This window comes from Microcaecilia unicolor, chromosome 7, assembly GCF_901765095.1.
Source record: "Microcaecilia unicolor chromosome 7, aMicUni1.1, whole genome shotgun sequence".
Classification (NCBI taxonomy): domain Eukaryota; kingdom Metazoa; phylum Chordata; class Amphibia; order Gymnophiona; family Siphonopidae; genus Microcaecilia; species Microcaecilia unicolor.
In genome coordinates this window covers 16,277,361-16,298,223 of record NC_044037.1, presented here as the reverse complement: position 1 = coordinate 16,298,223, position 20,863 = coordinate 16,277,361, and the positions used below count along the sequence as shown (strand labels likewise).

Below are 20,863 nucleotides of genomic sequence, written 5' to 3'. Positions count from 1 at the left end.
ACCTTCAAGAAAATGTCAGAGGTGGGAGGGAGGGAGGGAGGCCTGGTTCCAACTTCAAGCTGACCTAAAATTAAAATGAACCCACTCCACATCAAACACCTTCCTTTCTGAGAACAGTAATAACCTTCGAACTGAGAAAAATAACACTCCAGAAAAAGACAAATTATCCTAAATCAGATACATCAAGATACCCAGGCTACATGGATAAAACGCTATCAGTCTTTGTACAACGAATGAATTTCAAACCTGCCTTCAGCCACCATGTCATCATTAGTCGGTAGTGGTGTAGAAGAGGATAAAGAGGAGGGATTCTATATATGGCGCCCCAAAAAATCCGAACGGAAAAAATTTTTCACCTAAGCCGCACCTAGATTTAGGCACGGTATATAGAATACACTTAAGCAGAAATCAAAGCGCCTAAATCTACACGCTTCCATTTACACCAATGAAAACATGGCGTAAATCCCGGAACGCTGATTTAGGCACAGGGGGACATATTCTATAACAGTGCGCATAGATTTTGGAATGCCCGTGGAACACCCATAACCACGCCCCCTTTTGCCTGTATGTGTTAGAAGTTGGGTGCATTGCATAAAAGAATACGCTTAACGAGTTGTGCGTGAAAATTCTAATTATTGTAAATTAGTGCTCACTATTGTTTAAGTGCTGTTATCAACGCTAATTAGCTCGCTAAGCCAATTAAGTTACGTGCATTGTTATAGAATATGCTTGGATTTTGGCGCAAACTCTAGGCGCGCTATACAGAATCCGAGAGAAGTACTCAGCATCCTTTCAACATCAAAACAAGTCTTCAGTTAAACCTCTTTGAAAGGATTTCAGCTGATGAAATGAATGGACGCTGAACGGAGAATTCTTAGTTTCCTGATGCAGAATACTGAAGCACAATCACGTCACAGCAGACGTTGCTGTAAAAGAGAACTGCTTGCGTAGATTCACTTCAAGAATCAAATATAGTACGAATCTGAATAATTACAATAAAAGATTTAACTGAAGAGTTGTTTTGATGTTGAAAGGATGCTGAGCACTCTATGCGTCTCTACACCATTATGCAGTAATGATGGTACAGTGGCTGAAGGCAGATTTGAATTGTATAAACCTTGGCTCGTGTGAAGTCTATTAATTTTACAATTTATTTATTTGTTGCATTTGTACCCCACATTTTCCCACCTATTTGCAGGCTCAATGTGGCTTACATAGTACCGTTAGACGTTTGCCCAGTCGGTTGATAACAAATATAAGGTTGTATAGTGATCGAATGAGGTATAAGTGGAGGGTCGGAATGAATGAAGATCGCGTGATGTCCTGTTCGATCATAGTCACGCTGTGTTGGTAGGTGAAGAGGGTTACGTGGGGTCGTTGGGGTAGGCCTTTTTGAAGAGGTTGGTTTTTAGTGATTTCCTGAAGTTCAAATGGTCATGGATTGTTTTCACAGCTTTTGGGAGCCCATTCCCTAGTTGAGCGCTTATGTAGGAGAAGCCGGCTGCGTAAGTTGTTTTGTATTTCAGTCCTTTGCAATTTGGGTAGTGTAGGTTTAGGTAGGATCTTGACGATCTGACTTTGGTTCTTATTGGTAAGTCTATAAGGTCTGTCATGTATGCTCGGACTACGCCGTACATGATTTTGTGGACTAAGTTGCAGATTTTGAAGATGATCCGTTCTTTGACTGGGAGCCAATGCAACTTTTCTCGGAGGGGTTTGGCACTTTCGAAGCGTGTTTTGCTGAATATCAGCCTGGCTGTTGTATTTTGGGCGGTCTGGAGTTTTTTTAATGAGTTGTTCTTTGCAGCCCGCGTAGATTCCGTTGCAATAATCTGCATAACTATTTGATAGAGTTTTAACTATTTAACCTGGGTATTTTGATTCACTATATCCTTAGCAAAAAAAAAAAAAAGAAAAGGCCAAAGACAGCTGAAAATTCAGTTGCCAAGTGCCCACTGAAGACCCCCAAGTAACCCATACACAACTGCCGAGTGCTACTTAAAAATGGTATGTTAAACGCAGCTCCACCTGCTGCTAATGCAAAAGCCTAAAGCCTTACTTTGTTTCCAGATGCATCTTTTCCCTTCCCCTCCTCCTCCACGTGGAAGCGCAAGTTTTCCAGGAGAATGATGGAGCCAGGAGCAGGATTAGCACAGGTCTTCTCTACCTCTGGACCCACGCAGTCTTTCAGGAAAATGATCTCCCTGAGGGGATGAAGGATTAAAAGTTTACTGACCTGAAACCTGCTACAGAGCAGGTGATGTACATACAGCCTGTTCCCCATCGCACAACCCACTCACCTTTTCAACAGGGTCTTCAGTTCAGCTGCCACTGGAGCCAGAGAGTATTTGTCAGGCATGGGCACCCCATCGGGTCGGCCCAGGTGACTCATCAGAACCACAGACTTGGCAGCATGGTCTAAACAGTACTGAATGCTAGGAAGAGCTGCCTTGATTCTGTCAGATCAAGAAGAAAAAATGCAGTCAAGAATTTTTTTTTAAATCCATTTTTAAAGACACTGAGTAGGCATGGGGGGGGGGGGGGTTCCCCTGGGGTATTCTCCTTCACATCAGGCTCAAGGATGTTTTACAAATGACAGTACTGCAGTCTGAATCTCAAAAATGCTGTTAAATAGCTTGGAACATTTGCATTTAAATGCTCGCTACTCTGTGACTCTTGTCTCGCTAACAATTAAGGGAAAGGGAAATGGGACTTGATATACCACCTTTCTGAGGTTTTTAGCAACTACATTCAAAGCGGTTTACATATAATCAGGTACTTATTTTGTACCAGGGGCAATGGAGGGTTAAGTGACTCGCCCAGAGTCACAATGAGCTGCAGTGGGAATTGAACTCAGTTCCCCAGGATCAAAGTCCGCTGCACTAACCACTAGGCTACTCCTCCACTAGCAACATTCCATGTAGAAGCCTGCCCTTGCAGATCAGCAATGCAGCTGCGCAGGCTTCTGTTTCTGTGAGTCTGATGTCCTGCACGTATCCTGTGTGGCCATGTTACTGATCTGCAAGGGCAGGCTTCTGTTTCTGTGAGCCTGACGTCCTGCACGTACATGCAGGACGTCAGACTCACAGAAACAGAAGCCTGCGCGGCCCCGTTGCTGATCTGCAAGGGCAGGCTTCTACATGGAATGTTGCTAGTGGAATAGCAAGATTCCATGTAGAATCTCAAATAGGGAAAGGGAAATGGGACTTGATATACCGCCTTTCTGTGGTATTTTGCAACTACATTCAAAGCGGTTTACATATATACAGGTACTTATTTTGTACCTGGGGGCAATGGACAGTTAAGTGACTTGCCCACAGTCACAAGGAGCTGCAGTGGGAATCGAACTCAGTTCCCCAGGATCAAAGTCCACTGCACTAACCACTAGGCTTCTCCTCCACTCTAAGAAGCGAAAACACCGCCCTTCATTTTATAACAAGCATGGCAAGAACTAAGAAGCATATTTCTTACAGTGATTTGATAGCAGACACGGCCTATTAAAATAACGCACAATATTCACTCAGAAGGAGAAATTTAGTACTCATATAAAAGTTTTCATGCTCCATATGAAGCAGAAATCACTTGGCGACAGGAGATGGACTATGTCTGCAGCACCTACGTCTCAATAACCCACATAGTCATGCACTTTACAGATAGAATCCTGACTTAGCTGAGCTCCTTATTCTAAAAAGTACTCAAAATTATCATTGCTCATTCTGGCTATGGGGCTGAAATGCGAGCTCTCTCCAAGATGGCCCCATCCCTAAAATCACACCACAGACTTTACAGAAGTTGGCAGAGAAACCTCTTCAAGGCTCTCACCTCTGAACCAACACCAGTCACAGTAAAGTCTTCCCTGAGAACCAGGCTGCTGTCCAGCGAGACCTGCGTTTCAGACATCATATAAAACGCCAGAGGTCTCGGCGTGCTCTGTAGTCATGAAAAGGAGCCCCTTCCATCCCTCAAAAACATCCATTCCTTTTAATACTGTAAGATTTATCCTTCCCCACCGAATCGTAAGAGCAGAAGACATAACTCGCAGCCATAAGGTACTGCTCAGCACAGAAAAAGACTGTGTATCTGATCCTGTTTTGCAGCATGGTGAACAAACTCCCTAATACCCAAGATTAGGGGGTGTCATCTACCACAAGCAACATTCTCTGTGCATGACGGAGAACAGCTGGATTTTCAAGACATCCAGCACCAACATGCATATCTTACTTACCTGTGGAAACCCCTTTTTAGACAGATACAGCCCCTCCTCCCCCACAGCATCAGAAGCAGTTAGGCCAGGGTCTGTGAAGAATCAATCCCATGGCACCAGCCTGTCACTGGATTTTAAAAGGGAACCTTCGGGGAGTTCCCCTTATGGCATGTTTTGTACATGTGGGCCTGCAGGGACCACAGAGAGTTTAGCTAAATGGGCAGTCTGGGTCCAAACAGAGGGGGACTTTAAATGAACTTCTGACCAAAGATGCCTTCTGAGCATTTTTATTCCATTTGCAACTAGAACAGCCATGATGTCTTTCCATTGTTTTTGTTGTTGGTTTTTGGGGGTTTATTATTTTTTTTTTAAACAGACTCCATGTTGCTCCACAGTTCGTCACACGGCTATCCTTACACGGGGAAATGACCTGCAAAAATTCCCTGTACGTTATAGCCTACCATGGTAGGTCTACATGAAACCTTTTAAGGAGAGGTGCCCACCTTTGGTTGTTTGTGATCTGGTTATTTTTCATAGGAACATTGAAGTCGACCCTGAAAAAGAATAAAAATACAGAATGTGATTAAACTGCAGAATCTGTAGCTGTTTCCAAGTGACAGGAAAGAATCTGGCGATCAGAAATGTTGACTACAATTTAAGAATTACAATTTAGAACTAAAGCTCAGTTCTACAACCTCTCACGAGATACCAAAGGACTTCAAAAATTAAAAAAACAACATGCACCTTACTCTAATAACTGTTTTCATATGAGCAGAAGTCTCGCGAGGCTGCCGCTGGAAGTCTCGGCGGCCATTTTGAAGAGTGATCCGGCAGCGGGGGAGGGTCAGCGCCGGCAGCGGATAGGCAAGACTGGGGATCTTCCTGCCTGCCCCGACAAATTCGCTGGACATGGGTGGCTGGAGGGGGGGGCAGGGGAGAGAGGAGAGTCGTTGGACATGGGTGGCTGGAAGGGGGGGCAGGGAAGAGAGGAGAGTCGCTGGACATGGGTGGCAGGGGAGACAGGAGAATCGCTGGACATGGGTGGCTGGAGGAGGGGGGGCAGAGGAGAGAGGAGAATCGCTGGACATGGGTGGCTGGAGAGGGGGGGCAGGGGAAAGAGGAGAATCGCTGGGTGCCTGGAGGGGGAGCAGGGGAGAGAGAAGAATCGCTAAGTGGCTGGAGGGGGGGCAGGGGACAGAGGAGACAGTCTCACTCTCTCTCTGTCACACACACACACTCGCACATTCACTCTCTGTCTCTCACACGGTCATTGTCAAACACACTCTGTCAAACATACACACTCCGAGGAAAACCTTGCTAGTGCCCATTTCATTTCTGTCAGAAACGGGCCTTTTTTACTAGTAAAATATATAATACATAGATAAAAACAGTGAATAGTATAATGTATGAATAATCAGTTCATACAGACTAAAACTCATTACATATTTAGAGAAATTGTTCCCATAAAATAAAAGCAAAATCCCACAAAACGAAGCAAAACATACCAGCCACAGATGGCAAACTGCAAACGTAAGGGTGAAAACGTCCAACAATTCAGCAGCTATTTAAGAACAAGGATAAAATTCACTGAACAGTTTGAACCCAGTGACTGAAGAAAAAGCAGCTAACAAACGTAGGAAATGTACTATGATCTAAGTACTTAGAGTGAATTTTAGCCTTGTTCTTAAATAGACGCCCGTGTTTATTTTCTTATTGTTTCTCTATATATATTTTATGTATGTATGTTATTTTGCTCTTGCACAACAAAATTGACTCCTGAAGCAGGCACAGGTGGCGCCGAAACACAGGACCGCGTCGAGTCATTTTAACTGTCATCCTTCAATAAACCACCTGTTTTGGAATCACGTTGGTCTGGCCCCTCCTTTGGTTTTGTTTCTGTGTTGTGGAAACTAGAAACCTCAACATGCACTGAGAGAAGGCCCCTCTCTATACACTAGAATGCTCACTTTGGACCATCCCAGTCTTTCCTGATATTCATAAATTGAGGTTGAAGGGAGGGGAAGACTCAGGAATAATGTCAGAAAGTACTTTTCCATGGAGAAGGTGGTGAATACGTGGTAATGCCCTCCTGCGGGAGGTAACATAGTAAATGACGGCAGATAAAGACCTGAACAGTCTATCCAGTTTGCCCAACAGTCACATTCGTTATCAATTCATGATTAAATCAACAATGAATGTGACGTTATATAAGTACATAAGCATCGCCATGCTGGGACAGACCAAGGCTCCATCGAGCCCAGCACCCTGTCACCGACAGCGTCCAAAAGAACAAGCAATTTGTCCCGCTCATCCTAGAAACACTGTATTATTCCCTCGTCCATTCAATAACATTCTATGCCTTTTTCCTCCAGGAAGCCGTCCAACCCTTTTTTCAAGTCCGCTAAGTTAACCGCCTTAACCACCTTTTCCGGCAGCGAATTCCAGAGTTTAACTACTCATTGAGTGAAGAAAAATTTCCTCCGATTCGTTTTAAATTTACCACACTGCAGCTTCATCGCATGCCCCCTTGTCCTAGTATTTTTGGAAAGCGTAAACAGACGCTCTACATCGACCCGTTCCGTTCCACTCATTATCTTATAGACCTCTTTCATATCTCCCCTCAGCTGCCTTTTCTCCAGGCTGAAGAGCCCTAGCCGCTTTAGACTTTCCTCATAGGGAAGTTGTCCCATCCCCTTTATCATTTTCGTTGCCCTTCTCTGCACCTTTTCTAATTCCACTATATCTTTTTTGAGATGCGGTGACTAGAACTGCACACAATATTCGAGGTGCAGTCGCACCATGGAGCGATACATTAAGGCATTATAATGTCCTCATTTTTGTTTCCATTCCTTTCCTAATAATACCTAATATTGTATTTGCTTTCTTAGCCACTGCCACACACTGAACAGACGGTTTCTTCATATCATCAACAATGACATCTAGATCCCTTTCCTGGTTGGTGACTCCTAACGTGGAACCTTGCATTACGTAGCTATATTTCGGGTTCCACTTTCCCACATGCATCACTTTGCACTTGATCACATTAAACACCATCTGCCATTTGGATGCCCAGTCTCTGTCTCGTAAGCTCCTCTTGTAATTTTTCACACTGCTCTTGCGATTTAACAACTTTGAATAACTTTGTGTCGTCAGCAAATTTAATTACCTCACTAGTTTACTCCCATCTCTAGATCATTTATGAATATGTTAAAAAGCAGCGGTCCCAGCACAGACCCCTGGGGAACACCACTATGTACCCTTCCCCATTGAGAATACTGACCATTTAACCCTACTCTCTGTTTTCTATCGTTTAACCAGTTTTTAATCCACAATAGGCCACCACCTCCTATCCGATGACTCTCCAGTTTCCTCTGGAGTCTTTCATGAGGTACTTTATCAAAAGCCTTTTGAAAATCCAGATACACAATATCGACCGGCTCACCTTAACCCACGTTTGTTCACCCGTTCAAAGAAATTTAATAGACTGGTGAGGCAAGATTTCCCTTCCAAAAATCCATGTTGGGTTTGTCTCATTAATCCATGCTTTTGAATATGCTTTGTAATTTTGTTCCTTTTTGCCCGGCACAGACGTCAGGCTCACCGGTTTATAATTTCCCAGATCACCTCTGGAACCTTTTTTTTTTTTTAAATTGTCATTACATCGGTCACCCGCCAGTCTTCCAGTATCTTTGCCAGCCAACTGTGATCCTTCTTCAGGATTTTCTTCCATGAACACGGAAGTATTTGTTTAGCACGTTTGCTTTTTCCTCATCATTCTCCACATAGCAGTTCACAGCAGCTTTCAATCTCACTAATATACCTGAAAAAAATTCTTGGCTCCCCTCCTTACATTTCCAGCCATTTGTTCTTCCACTTGCGCTTTCTCCAGACATATATCTTTCTTGGCTTCTCTCAGTTTCATCCGGTATTCCTCTCCGTGTTCCTCTTCTTGAGTTTTTCTGTATTTCATGAACGCCAACTCTTTTGCCTTTTATTTTCTCAGCCTCTTGCTTAGAGAACCATATCGGTTTCCTTTTTTCTTGCTTTTACTTAAAGGATTCAAAAATGCATGGGATAAACACAAAGGAATCCTATATAGAAGACATGAAACCAAAGAAGCTTAGCAGTGATTAGATGACACCAATAGTAATCAGGAAGAGAGGCCAGTGCTGGGCAGACTTCTATGGTCTTGTTGCCAGAAGATGTGGTAACAGCAGTTAGCGTACCTTGGTTTAAAAAGTTTGGACAAGTTCCTGGAGGAAGAATCCATACTCTGCCATCGAGATAGACATTGAGGAAGCCACTGCTTGCCCTGGGATCAGTAGAATGGAGTCTTGCTACTCTTTGGGATTCTGTATGGAATCTTGCTACTCTTTGGGATTCTGCCAGGGACTTGTGACCTGGATTGGCCACTGCTGGAAGCAGGATATTGGGCTAGATGGATCACTGGTCTGACTTAGTCTGGCTGTTCTTATGTCTGTGCCCCGATCATGGCTGAACAGATTCAGCTTCCGTAACTGGAGAACAAGGCAGACTTCTAGTATCTGTGCCCTGAAAATGGCAAGGACAAATCAGGATCAAGTACATGTATCATACCTTATACTATGAGTTTATCTTGTTGGGCAGACTGGATGGACCGTACAGGTCGTTATCTGCCGTCATCTACTACGTTACTATGTTCCTTGATTATGCCGCTCTAGCTCTGGTCATCTCCTTTCCTCACCCTGTACTGTCAAGACAGCCTGCAGGAGGTCCCTCCATCTCCTCCTTCCTGTGAGCTGGATAAGGGAGCCAAGTCACCCAGTTGCCCATACTAGGTGATCTGTCAAACACTCCCTCCCTCCTTCCTCTACATATGAAAGTGTCATACTGCTCCTTGGTGCAAGTTGGCTCTCTTGTGGTTCCCCTTGGCTCTCGAACATTGAAGGCAGGTGAGCTTGTACTTTTTGGATCCAGGCCTCTACCCACTTTCTTTTACCTTACCTGTCTCCCTCCCACCACCTCTGCACTGTCACAACCCTGCTCTTCTTTGTAGACTGTGCCATCTTATTTAACAACCATCTTAGAACAAGCATCCAGTTACATTTCATGACTGATTATAGCAACCTAAATCTGCAGACACCAGCAGGCTTCCCTGCAAGGTTACTGTATCAGCACACCATCTTCCCTGTACAAAAATACAAGACCATGACGGCGAGGCAAGGGGAAAAGAGGACAGCTTCTTGCCCTGGGGTGCTGACCAAAATACTCAAGAGGAGGGCTAAAGAGGCCCCACACTGCAGATTCAAGCTGCCCAGGAAATTAATGTCAAGTACTCTGGCTGTACATTGCTTTGGATATTTCTTCAACAAGGCGGTAAATAAATCCTAATAATAAAAAAAATAACTAAAATCATCTCAGCATATTCTGCAAACACTCCTTCAAACGGTCTCATCAAAAAACATGTTCGCGTTTGCATTTAAGTACATAAGTAATGCCACACTGGGAAAAGACCAAGGGTCCATCGAGCCCAGCATCCTGTCCCCGACAGCGGCCAATCCAGGCCAAGGGCACCTGGCGAGCTTCCCAAACGTACAAACATTCTATACATGTTATTCCTGGAATTATGGATTTTTCCCAAGTCCATTTAGTAGCGGTTTATGGACTTGTCCTTTAGGAAACCATCTAACCCCTTTTTAAACTCTGCCAAGCTAACCGCCTCCACCACGTTCTCCGGCAACGAATGCCAGAGTTTAATTACACGTTGGGTGAAGAAAATTTTTCTCCGATTTGTTTTAAATGTACTACACTGTAGTTTCATCGCATGCCTCCTAGTCCTAGTATTTTTGGAAAGTGTGAACAGACGCTTCACATCCACCTGTTCCACTCTACTCCTTATTTTATATACCTCTATCATGTCTCCCCTCAGCCGTCTCTTCTCCAAGCTGTTCTCATTCATCTCTTTATGGCCACCCCTTTTCTACTTATTGCCTCTCCAATAAAGACATAAATGAGCTTTGAAGGCAGCTTCAGAAGTTGGGAAGTAAGACTAATGCCAGGCAGAGGTCCATGGTCTGGGGCCTGGATGGAGTGGGCTTTAACAGCAGCTCCAGTAGTTAAGGAATAGGACTGGTGCCGGGCAGACTTCTACAGACTGTGCTCCTACATAAGTACATAAGTAGTGCCATACTGGGAAAGACCAAAGGTCCATCTAGCCCAGCATCCTGTCACCGACAGTGGCCAATCCAGGTCAAGGGCACCTGGCACGCTCCCCAAACGTAAAAACATTCCAGACAAGTTATACCTAAAAATGTGGAATTTTTCCAAGTCCATTTAATAGCGGTCTATGGACTTGTCCTTTAGGAATCTATCTAACCCCTTTTTAAACTCCATCAAGCTAACCGCCCGTACCACGTTCTCCGGCAACGAATTCCAGAGTCTAATTACACGTTGGGTGAAGAAAAATTTTCTCCGATTCGTTTTAAATTTACCACACTGTAGCTTCAACTCATGCCCTCTAGTCCTAGTATTTTTGGATAGCGTGAACAGTCGCTTCACATCCACCCGATCCATTCCACTCATTATTTTATACACTTCTATCATATCTCCCCTCAGCCGTCTCTTCTCCAAGCTGAAAAGCCCTAGCCTTCTCAGCCTCTCTTCATAGGAAAGTCGTCCCATCCCCACTATCATTTTCGTCGCCCTTCGCTGTACCTTTTCCAATTCTACTATATCTTTTTTGAGATACGGAGACCAGTACTGAACACAATACTCCAGGTGCGGTCGCACCATGGAGCGATACAACGGCATTATAACATCTGCACACCTGGACTCCATACCCTTCCTAATAACACCCAACATTCTATTCGCTTTCCTAGCCGCAGCAGCACACTGAGCAGAAGGTTTCAGCGTATCATCGACGACGACACCCAGATCCCTTTCTTGATCCGTAACTCCTAACGCGGAACCTTGCAAGACGTAGCTATAATTCGGGTTCCTCTTACCCACATGCATCACTTTGCACTTGTCAACATTGAACTTCATCTGCCACTTGCACGCCCATTCTCCCAGTCTCGCAAGGTCCTCCTGTAATCGTTCACATTCCTCCTGCGACTTGACGACCCTGAATAATTTTGTGTCATCGGCGAATTTAATTACCTCACTAGTTATTCCCATCTCTAGGTCATTTATAAATACATTAAAAAGCAACGGACCCAGCACAGACCCCTGCGGGACCCCACTAACTACCCTCCTCCACTGAGAATACTGGCCACGCAATCCTACTCTCTGCTTCCTATCTTTCAACCAGTTCTTAATCCATAATAATACCCTACCTCCGATTCCATGACTCTGCAATTTCTTCAGGAGTCTTTCGTGCGGCGTATTTTCAAAGCACTTATACAAAGATCCGATCCATAGTAACCTTGGAACTTTGTAAGTCTAAGTGCTTTGAAAATGAGCTTCTAAGTATACCAGAGTTTAATCATGAAGAAGTACAAACCTGTGCAGAGTGCTAGATTCAACTCTGGCCACCTTGTTGGGCAAGACTGGATGAACCGTGCAGATCTTTATCATAGTAACATAGTAGATGACGGCAGAAAAAGACCCGCACGGTCCATCCAGTCTGCCCAACAAGATAAACTCATGTGTATACCTTACCTTGATTTGTACCTGTCCTCTTCAGGGCACAGACCGTATGTCCAGCACTATCCCCTCCTCCCAACCACCAGCCCCGCCTCCCACCACCGGTTCCGGCCCAGACTGTATAAGTCTGCCCAGCACTATCCCCTCCTCCCAACCACCAGCCCCGCCTCCCACCACCGGTTCCGGCCCAGACTGTATAAGTCTGCCCAGCACTATCCCCGCCTCCCAACCACCAGCCCCGCCTCCCACCACCGGTTCCGGCCCAGACTGTATAAGTCTGCCCAGCACTATCCCCGCCTCCCAACCACCAGCCCCGCCTCCCACCACCGGTTCCGGCCCAGACTGTATAAGTCTGCCCAGCACTATCCCCACCTCCCAACCACCAGCCCCGCCTCCCACCACCGGTTCCGGCCCAGACTGTATAAGTCTGCCCAGCACTATCCCCGCCTCCCGACCACCAGCCCCGCCTCCCACCACCGGTTCCGGCCCAGACTGTATAAGTCTGCCCAGCACTATCCCCGCCTCCCAACCACCAGCCCCGCCTCCCACCACCGGTTCCGGCCCAGACTGTATAAGTCTGCCCAGCACTATCCCCGCCTCCCAACCACCAGCCCCGGCCCAGACTGTATAAGTCTGCCCAGCACTATCCCCGCCTCCCAACCACCAGCCCCGCCTCCCACCACCGGTTCCGGCCCAGACTGTATAAGTCTGCCCAGCACTATCCCCTCCTCCCAACCACCAGCCCCGCCTCCCACCACCGGTTCCGGCCCAGACTGTATAAGTCTGCCCAGCACTATCCCCTCCTCCCAACCACCAGCCCCGCCTCCCACCACCGGTTCCGGCCCAGACTGTATAAGTCTGCCCAGCACTATCCCCGCCTCCCAACCACCAGCCCCGCCTCCCACCACCGGTTCCGGCCCAGACCGTATAAGTCTGCCCAGCACTATCCCCGCCTCCCAACCACCAGCCCCGCCTCCCACCACCGGCTCTGGCACAGACCGTATAAGTCTGCCCAGCACTATCCCCTCCTCCCAACCACCAGCCCCGCCTCCCACCACCGGTTCCGGCCCAGACTGTATAAGTCTGCCCAGCACTATCCCCTCCTCCCAACCACCAGCCCCGCCTCCCACCACCGGTTCCGGCCCAGACTGTATAAGTCTGCCCAGCACTATCCCCGCCTCCCAACCACCAGCCCCGCCTCCCACCACCGGTTCCGGCCCAGACTGTATAAGTCTGCCCAGCACTATCCCCGCCTCCCAACCACCAGCCCCGCCTCCCACCACCGGCTCTGGCACAGACCGTATAAGTCTGCCCAGCACTATCCCCGCCTCCCAACCACCAGCCCCGCCTCCCACCACCGGTTCCGGCCCAGACTGTATAAGTCTGCCCAGCACTATCCCCGCCTCCCAACCACCAGCCCCGCCTCCCACCACCGGCTCTGGCACAGACCGTATAAGTCTGCCCAGCACTATCCCCTCCTCCCAACCACCAGCCCCGCCTCCCAACCACCAGCTCTGGCACAGACCGTATAAGTCTGCCCAGCACTATCCCCTCCTCCCAACCACCAGCCCCGCCTCCCACCACCGGTTCCGGCCCAGACTGTATAAGTCTGCCCAGCACTATCCCCGCCTCCCAACCACCAGCCCCGCCTCCCACCACCGGCTCTGGCACAGACCGTATAAGTCTGCCCAGCACTATCCCCGCCTCCCAACCACCAGTCCCACCTCCCACCACCGGCTCTGGCACAGACCGTATAAGTCTGCCCAGCACCATCCCCTCCTCCCAACCACCAGCCCCGCCTCCCACCACCGGTTCCGGCCCAGACCGTATAAGTCTGTCCAGCACTATCCCCGCCTCCCAACCACCAGCCCCGCCTCCCACCACCGGCTCTGGCACAGACCGTATAAGTCTGTCCAGCACTATCCCCTCCTCCCAACCACCAGCCCCGCCTCCCACCACCGGTTCCGGCCCAGACTGTATAAGTCTGCCCAGCACTATCCCCGCCTCCCAACCACCAGCCCCGCCTCCCACCACCGGTTCCGGCCCAGACTGTATAAGTCTGCCCAGCACTATCCCCTCCTCCCAACCACCAGCCCCGCCTCCCACCACCGGTTCCGGCCCAGACTGTATAAGTCTGCCCAGCACTATCCCCGCCTCCCAACCACCAGCTCCGGCCCAGACTGTATAAGTCTGCCCAGCACTATCCCCGCCTCCCAACCACCAGCCCCGCCTCCCACCACCGGCTCTGGCACAGACCGTATAAGTCTGCCCAGCACTATCCCCGCCTCCCAACCACCAGCCCCGCCTCCCACCACCGGTTCCGGCCCAGACTGTATAAGTCTGCCCAGCACTATCCCCGCCTCCCAACCACCAGCCCCGCCTCCCACCACCGGCTCTGGCACAGACCGTATAAGTCTGCCCAGCACTATCCCCTCCTCCCAACCACCAGCCCCGCCTCCCAACCACCAGCTCTGGCACAGACCGTATAAGTCTGCCCAGCACTATCCCCTCCTCCCAACCACCAGCCCCGCCTCCCACCACCGGTTCCGGCCCAGACTGTATAAGTCTGCCCAGCACTATCCCCGCCTCCCAACCACCAGCCCCGCCTCCCACCACCGGCTCTGGCACAGACCGTATAAGTCTGCCCACCACTATCTTCGCCTCCCCAACACCAACCCCTCTTCCCCCCACCGGCTCCACCATCCAATTTTGGCCAAGCTTCTGATCTGCCAGCATTTACTCTGATGGAAGCCTCTATGACAGAATGCTCAATTTTAGCACCTAGGCCTCCTGCATAGCTCCGATTTTGGTCAGCACATCCGAAAAGATGACAGAGCAGCAGTGTATGTGGTGCACAGCTCACACCCTAAGGAAACTACCTTTCACAACACCAGCAAAAGTTAGTCACAGGATTGCAAGACTCTCAAGATAAGGAAACAAGACGCGAGATCCTTTAGTTCTGGAAATGATTTTAGTGACTGTGTACAACGGCAGTAAAAAAAACAAAAAACACATACCCCACAAGCTCTTATTGCCAATTGCGGGAATGCAACGCTGCAAGTACCTTTTATTTATTTTTTTAATTGATTTTTACCATTCCCAATGGCATTGAACCTGCTTCATTAATAATTACGAGGCCATTTAAAGAGAAGGGAAAGCTCTACAGACTAACAGGCAGACTGCATCGAACAGATTAATGTTAAAACATCTGCTACAATGTGTTACACGGTAAAAATAACCAGATCTTAACTCCTGGCAGAATGCTGCAAAATTCAAAATTTGCAGAGAACTCTCAAGCTTTTTCCCCACCTTCACAATACCTCTGGCATGAACACATCCCTCCCACTGCACCCCTTGGTTTGCCTTCCTTTCCTGTCTCCCCTAACGCTGATTATCACAGAAAAAGAAAATATGAATGTCAGGCCGGTTACTCCTCCACTGTCACACTGGCTCCGACTGCTGAATTTGAACCCTGGGGTTCTACAGTGTCCACATGTGTTAAAGAGCGCTGGAGGGGGAGGGGAGGAGGGAGAGAGAGGAAACGAAGAGTGCAAGCTGGAGTGGGGGTGCTGTAGGAGGGTTGGTGTGCACATAGGAGAGTTGGTGGGCTAGCCAAGGGGTATACAGGTGATTTACATGTGCTGTGCGATGATGGTCCCTGTCTGAGCAGTGGATTTTCCCCAAGTCCATTTTAATAACGGTCTATGGAATTTTCCTTTAGGAAGCCATCCAAACCTTTTTAAAACCCCGCTAAGCAGCTTTTACCAGATTCTCTGGCAATGAATGCCAGAGTTTAATTATACATTAAGTGAAGAAATATTTTTATCCGATTCGTTTTAAATTTACTACTTTGTAGCAGCGGCGTAGCTAGACTTCGACGGGAGGGGGGTCCAGAGCCCGAGGTGAAGGGGCACATTTTAGCCCCCCCCCCCTTGCGAACGTTCACCTCGCCGCTGCCCTATCGACCCCCCTTCCCGCCGCCAAACCTCTCCCGCCGCGTACCTTTGCTGGTGGGGGACCCCAACCCTCACCAGCCGAAGTCCTCTTCTCGACCGCGCAGCGTTGCTGACCCCCCTCCCCGACACCGCAACCCTCTCGACCCCCCTTCCTGCCAACCATTTCCCGTCACGTACCTTTGCTGGCGGGGGACCCCAACCCCTGCCAGCCAAAGTCCTCTTCTTGGCCGCGCAGCATTGCTGACCCCCCCCCCCCCTTGCCGCTGCCAACCCTCTCCTCGGCTGCGCGGCATTGCTGAATGATCTGATCAAGTTTGAATCTGTTTCTGTGCTTGCACAGAAACTTGATCAGATCATTCAGCAAGCAACGCCGCGCGGCCGAAAGAAGAGGACTTCAGCTGGCAGGGGTTGGGGTCCCCCACCAGCAAAGGTACGCGATGGCGGCGGGTTGGCAGCGGGAAGGGGGGTCCAGGGCTAAATCTACGGCGGCCCATGACCCCATGATAGCTACGCCCCTGCTTTGTAGCTTCATCGCATGCACCCTAGTCCTACTATTTTTGGAAAGAGTAAACAAGCGATTCACGTCAACCCGTTCCACTCCACTCATTTTATAGACCTCTATCATATCGCCCCCTCAGCTGTCTTTTCTCCCAGCTGAAGAGCCCTAGCCGCTTCAGACTTTCCTCATAAGGAAATCTTCCCATCCCCTTTATCATTTTTGTCGCCCTTCTCTGTACCCTCCAGGCCTTCCTTAGCTCACTGGTGGTTCAGTGGGGGGCGACGTGGGCAGGAACAAGGCCCACTCACTCCTGCCCCTTGGTGCAGCCTCAGGAAAACAGCTGCCACAACCTCTCGCAGCAGATCGTAGTACTTGTGTAGTAAAAGGTCACAGCAGCCATTTTCTTGAGGCTGTTCCAAGAAGCAGAAGTGGGCCTCGCTCCTGCCCCCATCGCCCTCACCGGACCATCAAGGACATAAGGTAGGCTGAGACTAACAGGGGGAAGGGGGAGTCTTACTGTTGCAGGCTGAGAGGAGGGGAAGAGTGGCAAGGGGTTTTCAGAGGGAAATAGCAAAAAACATATATTTTGTAAAATGTGGGTTCCGTCACGTATGTTGGATACAGATTTTGTACAAGGGGGCTGAGGGGGGAGGGAGAGGGAATGCAATGGGAGGGAGAACAAACAGAAAATGAACGATTTGCTCAAGAAAATGGTTGTATTGTTTTATTGCTGTTCAATAAAAATGTTTAAACATAAAATGTGGGTTCCGGCACTGAATCTTACTATGTTTGCTGAAAAATACTATCATGTTACCCAAAATCCTTCTGTTATTACTAAATGTATACTTTCTCATGCATTGTCACTTTGTAGCGCTATATAAATGCTAAATAGTAGTAGTAGTACTCATGACGTATTGTAAACCACATTGAGCCTGCAAAGAGGTGGGATAATGTGGGATACAAATGCAAGAAATATTGCCGGCACCCAAGTAATCCATGGCTCCTCCCCAACACCAAACCATGTACCACTCCTGACCTGCTCACTTTTCTGGGACCGGTTAGAGCCAATATTCAGTGGCACTGCCCAGTTAAGTGCCGCTGAATATTGATGGTTTGGAGGCCAGGAGCCTCTCCGGCCCACTTAAACTGCTTTGAATATCAGCCGGAATATGTCCAATGAACTCGGGAACAGATGCAGTAAACTACACTGTGATTTATTTATTTGTTACATTTGTACCCCACATTTTCCCACCTATTTGCGGGCTCAATGTGGCTTACATAGGGCCGTGAGGCGTTAGTCGCCTTCGATGATGAAACAAATACAAAGCGATGTTACTGATAGTGAATGTCATAAAACAGACATAAAAATGAACATGGAAGTTCTTTTCTGTAGTAGGTGAACTAGGGTGTCCATATATCTTAGGTATTTCATATCTATTCTGAAAGTTGTTGATGTGACAGAGATAACTTACACCTTCAAGACAATAACAAAATCAAGTTTTAAAAAAAATTACATTTAAGACTTTGCAACTTTAGTACAGTTGAAATCCTCATAAATGATTTAGCACAGCAGTCTGCTCAAGATTTTTCTGCACTAGTCTTACACTTGATGCAGAAGGCCTTCTAACACAAGAAAGTCTCGAGTATCTACAGGACAGCTGAGTGGGCATGCAAATTGCATGCAAAAGACTGAATAGAAAATGGATTTCTATATTTAAAAAAAAGTTTGCTGAACTGTTTTGGTTTTTTATATTTTCCTTCAAGTTTCAACTTTATTACACACTTAATACACTGCTCAGGAAAAAAACTGACGCTTTACAGCAGCTCACTGCATGTGAGCAGGCACTGCCATTTTCCAAGATGGCTATGCAGAGACAGGAGGGGGTATTGCTCCTACCTCCCAACACTTGAACTGGGCAGAGGGCCTGTGGTGTATGCAGAGAAGTGGTCCACTGGGGCTCCAATAATATATTTTTGTGGGAGAGGAGGTGCAAAGGGACCATGAACCATCCAGAACATCTGTGACAGTCAACAGGCTCATCTAGGGGGAATGGGCTGAGGGGATCTGCTGCACAAGACCTCCAGTTGACACAAGTGCAGTCTGGTATATGTGTACGCATTCACTTTACGTGATTAGGTAACTGTACTCAGCTTTGGTGCACGCCCTAATGCAAGGTTACTGCATCGGCCCCCTCAGTCAGAATTTTGGAAAAGTATGGAAATATTCAGCTCCTTCCCATTTGTGCTACTTAATGGCTGCTACTATGATACAGGAGACCAAATACACAGTGTTGCAAACTATATGTTTGGTTTCGTGGACTTAACTGCATAGCTGTGTTGCTCACTATGATACAAAAGATTTACAAGGAGCACATTAAACTCAAATAGAAAAAAAAAACCCTTTTCTAAAATCCAGAGACCTTGGCTCAAGGGCACATAAGGAGAACCGAACTTTCCCACTTCACACAGAAAACGCTAAAAGGAAAGTATTTTCGGCAGCAGGGGTTGGATGTCTGGGATGGGCTGGGAGAGGATCAGGGTAAGGAATGAACAGAGAAAGGGATGCAAGGGAAGAGCCCTCCCTGTACCCAACCAAGTTGCCACACCCACCCCTCATTACACCCTTCCCTAAAAGGAGCAGCAGTCGCTAGACACGCTGCCTGCCAGCTGATTAATCGGCGAAAGCCAGAGTCCCTGCCGCAGGTGCGTAAGGGTGTCAAAAGCAGAAAACGGCCCACAGCTCAAAGCACTGCAATGAGCCGAAAAGCATGATCATAGTTTGTAACCTTTAGATTGTAAGCTCTCTTGAGCAGGGACTGTCCTTCCCCATGCTAAACTTGTACAGCGCTGCGTAACCCTGGCAGCGCTATAGAAATGCTAAGTAGTAGTAGTAGTAGTATGATCAGGCCTGCAGTCCTCCCTCATGTAAGGCACCTAAAGGAAGGAAGGCCATATCTTCCGCAATGCAATGCAATGCAATGCAATGCAATTAGTAGCCTGCATCAAATAAATAAGCAGAGCTCCACTTCACTGCGCGCCTAATGACAAGCCAGAAGAAGGGATGATTTGTGCTCTGTATGTTATGACTAAAGAGCAGGGGGTGGGGGGAATATCTGTCTCTCTCATGCAATGCAATGAATGGAAGAGAACTACATTCTCACCTCATGATCACCCTCTTGCCCTTCACATCCACCCTGTCCAGCGTGAGTTTGCTAGAAAGAGACATGTCTGCGGTTCTGATGCTCCTGCTCCTGCTGCCGGACGCTGCAAACTGCGCGTGGGTCCGGGACCGGGTCACCTTTCCTCAGCCCAACCCGGCACGTCCAGAGCCCGCCCCTGCCACCACGCCATTGGGTAGAACCGGGACTCTGGAGCGATGATTGACTTATAGAACTGTCATTGCACACTGGCGTCAGTGCTGCTTGTGACGTTAGCGGGTCACGTTCCTCACGCAGCAGGCCTATGGGGGAGGGGGAATGCAAGAGGTTTCAGAATAGGAAACGGCATGAGCCTATCGGGCCTGTTATGGCGGCTGAAACCAGTAGGCGGGGCTTGCCGGCATCTTAGTACACTCACAACAACAGTAAATGCTGTTGAAAAAAAGATAGCAAAAAAGATTACGGACTGGCTATGCGTCGTTCATCAGTAAAAAGTCTAAAGCTCTCCCAGTTGGGATAGGCAGTGCCTAAAAAAGATTTTTTTTTTTCACTTATTTGAAAGCATCCCATATCTAGACCACTCTGTAGCTGCACCTTGGTAAAAATTACAAATTTTAAAATACTGAGGGATTCCCAATCAGTGGCGTAGCCAGACTGCCAATTTTGGATGGGCCTGAACCCAAAGTGGGTGGGCACAAAATTTTCTCTCTACCCCCCCCCCCCCTCCCCCAGCAAAATGTAGTCACGCTCAGATGCATTTGTCACACAGGGTAAAGTGCTGCTTTTCAGTGCATCCGATTTCAGAAAATTTATTTAATAGCCTAATCCTTTTCAGTGAGCTTTCAGAGGCCAAAACCTCCTGCCTCAGGTCAGTATAATGCTGTTACGGTATCCTCTCCTGACCTAAGGAAGGAAGTATTGGTCTCTGAAACTTTATTAACACCATATTACTTTATCCTAAATTAAAAATACAATTATTTTCTTTACCTTTCTTGTATGGCCATTTACTTTTTCTCATTGTGTCGCTCCCAGTCTCTAGATTCTGCTTTCCTTCGTTTTCGCTTAACTCTTCTGCCAGGGTTTCCTGGCCATTTCTCATTTTTCTCTCCTTTTTCTTTGCTTTCTTCAATATTTTCCTGCCTCTCTCTCTCTGTCCTGATTTAATTCATTCTTACTATCCATTCTTTAATTTCCTTCATCTACTTATGGCTTTTCATCTTTTTCTCACCCTTGTTCTCCCCATGCCCCTTCCTCTTATTCTCCAGTCTTTCACTACTCTCCTTTTCCATCCAGCAGCTCTCTTCTTTCTCTTCCCATCCTTCCAGTCTCCCCTCTCTCGCCCCATCCTTCCAGTAGTCTCCCCTCTTTCTTTCTGCATCCTTCCGTCCAGTGTCACCTCTTTCTCCCTACCCTTCCATCCAGC

The 20,863-nt window shown here is 47.8% G+C and overlaps 1 protein-coding gene across 1 annotated transcript in view; it reads right to left on the bottom strand.

The window, feature by feature from the left end:
• LOC115474083 (phosphoglycerate kinase) overlaps positions 1 to 19,584 on the bottom strand; it is a 57,905-nt gene extending 38,321 nt beyond the window's left edge. Inside the window, exons 1-4 of the mRNA XM_030209402.1 lie at positions 19,444 to 19,584; positions 4,708 to 4,758; positions 2,301 to 2,456; positions 2,060 to 2,204 (exon numbers count right to left, since the gene is read on the bottom strand). Of these exons, the coding sequence (XP_030065262.1) occupies positions 2,060 to 2,204; positions 2,301 to 2,456; positions 4,708 to 4,758; positions 19,444 to 19,508 (417 nt within the window). The 5' untranslated portion in view covers positions 19,509 to 19,584. The remainder of the gene's footprint in view (positions 1 to 2,059; positions 2,205 to 2,300; positions 2,457 to 4,707; positions 4,759 to 19,443) is intronic.
• Positions 19,585 to 20,863: the final 1,279 nt, after the last annotated feature.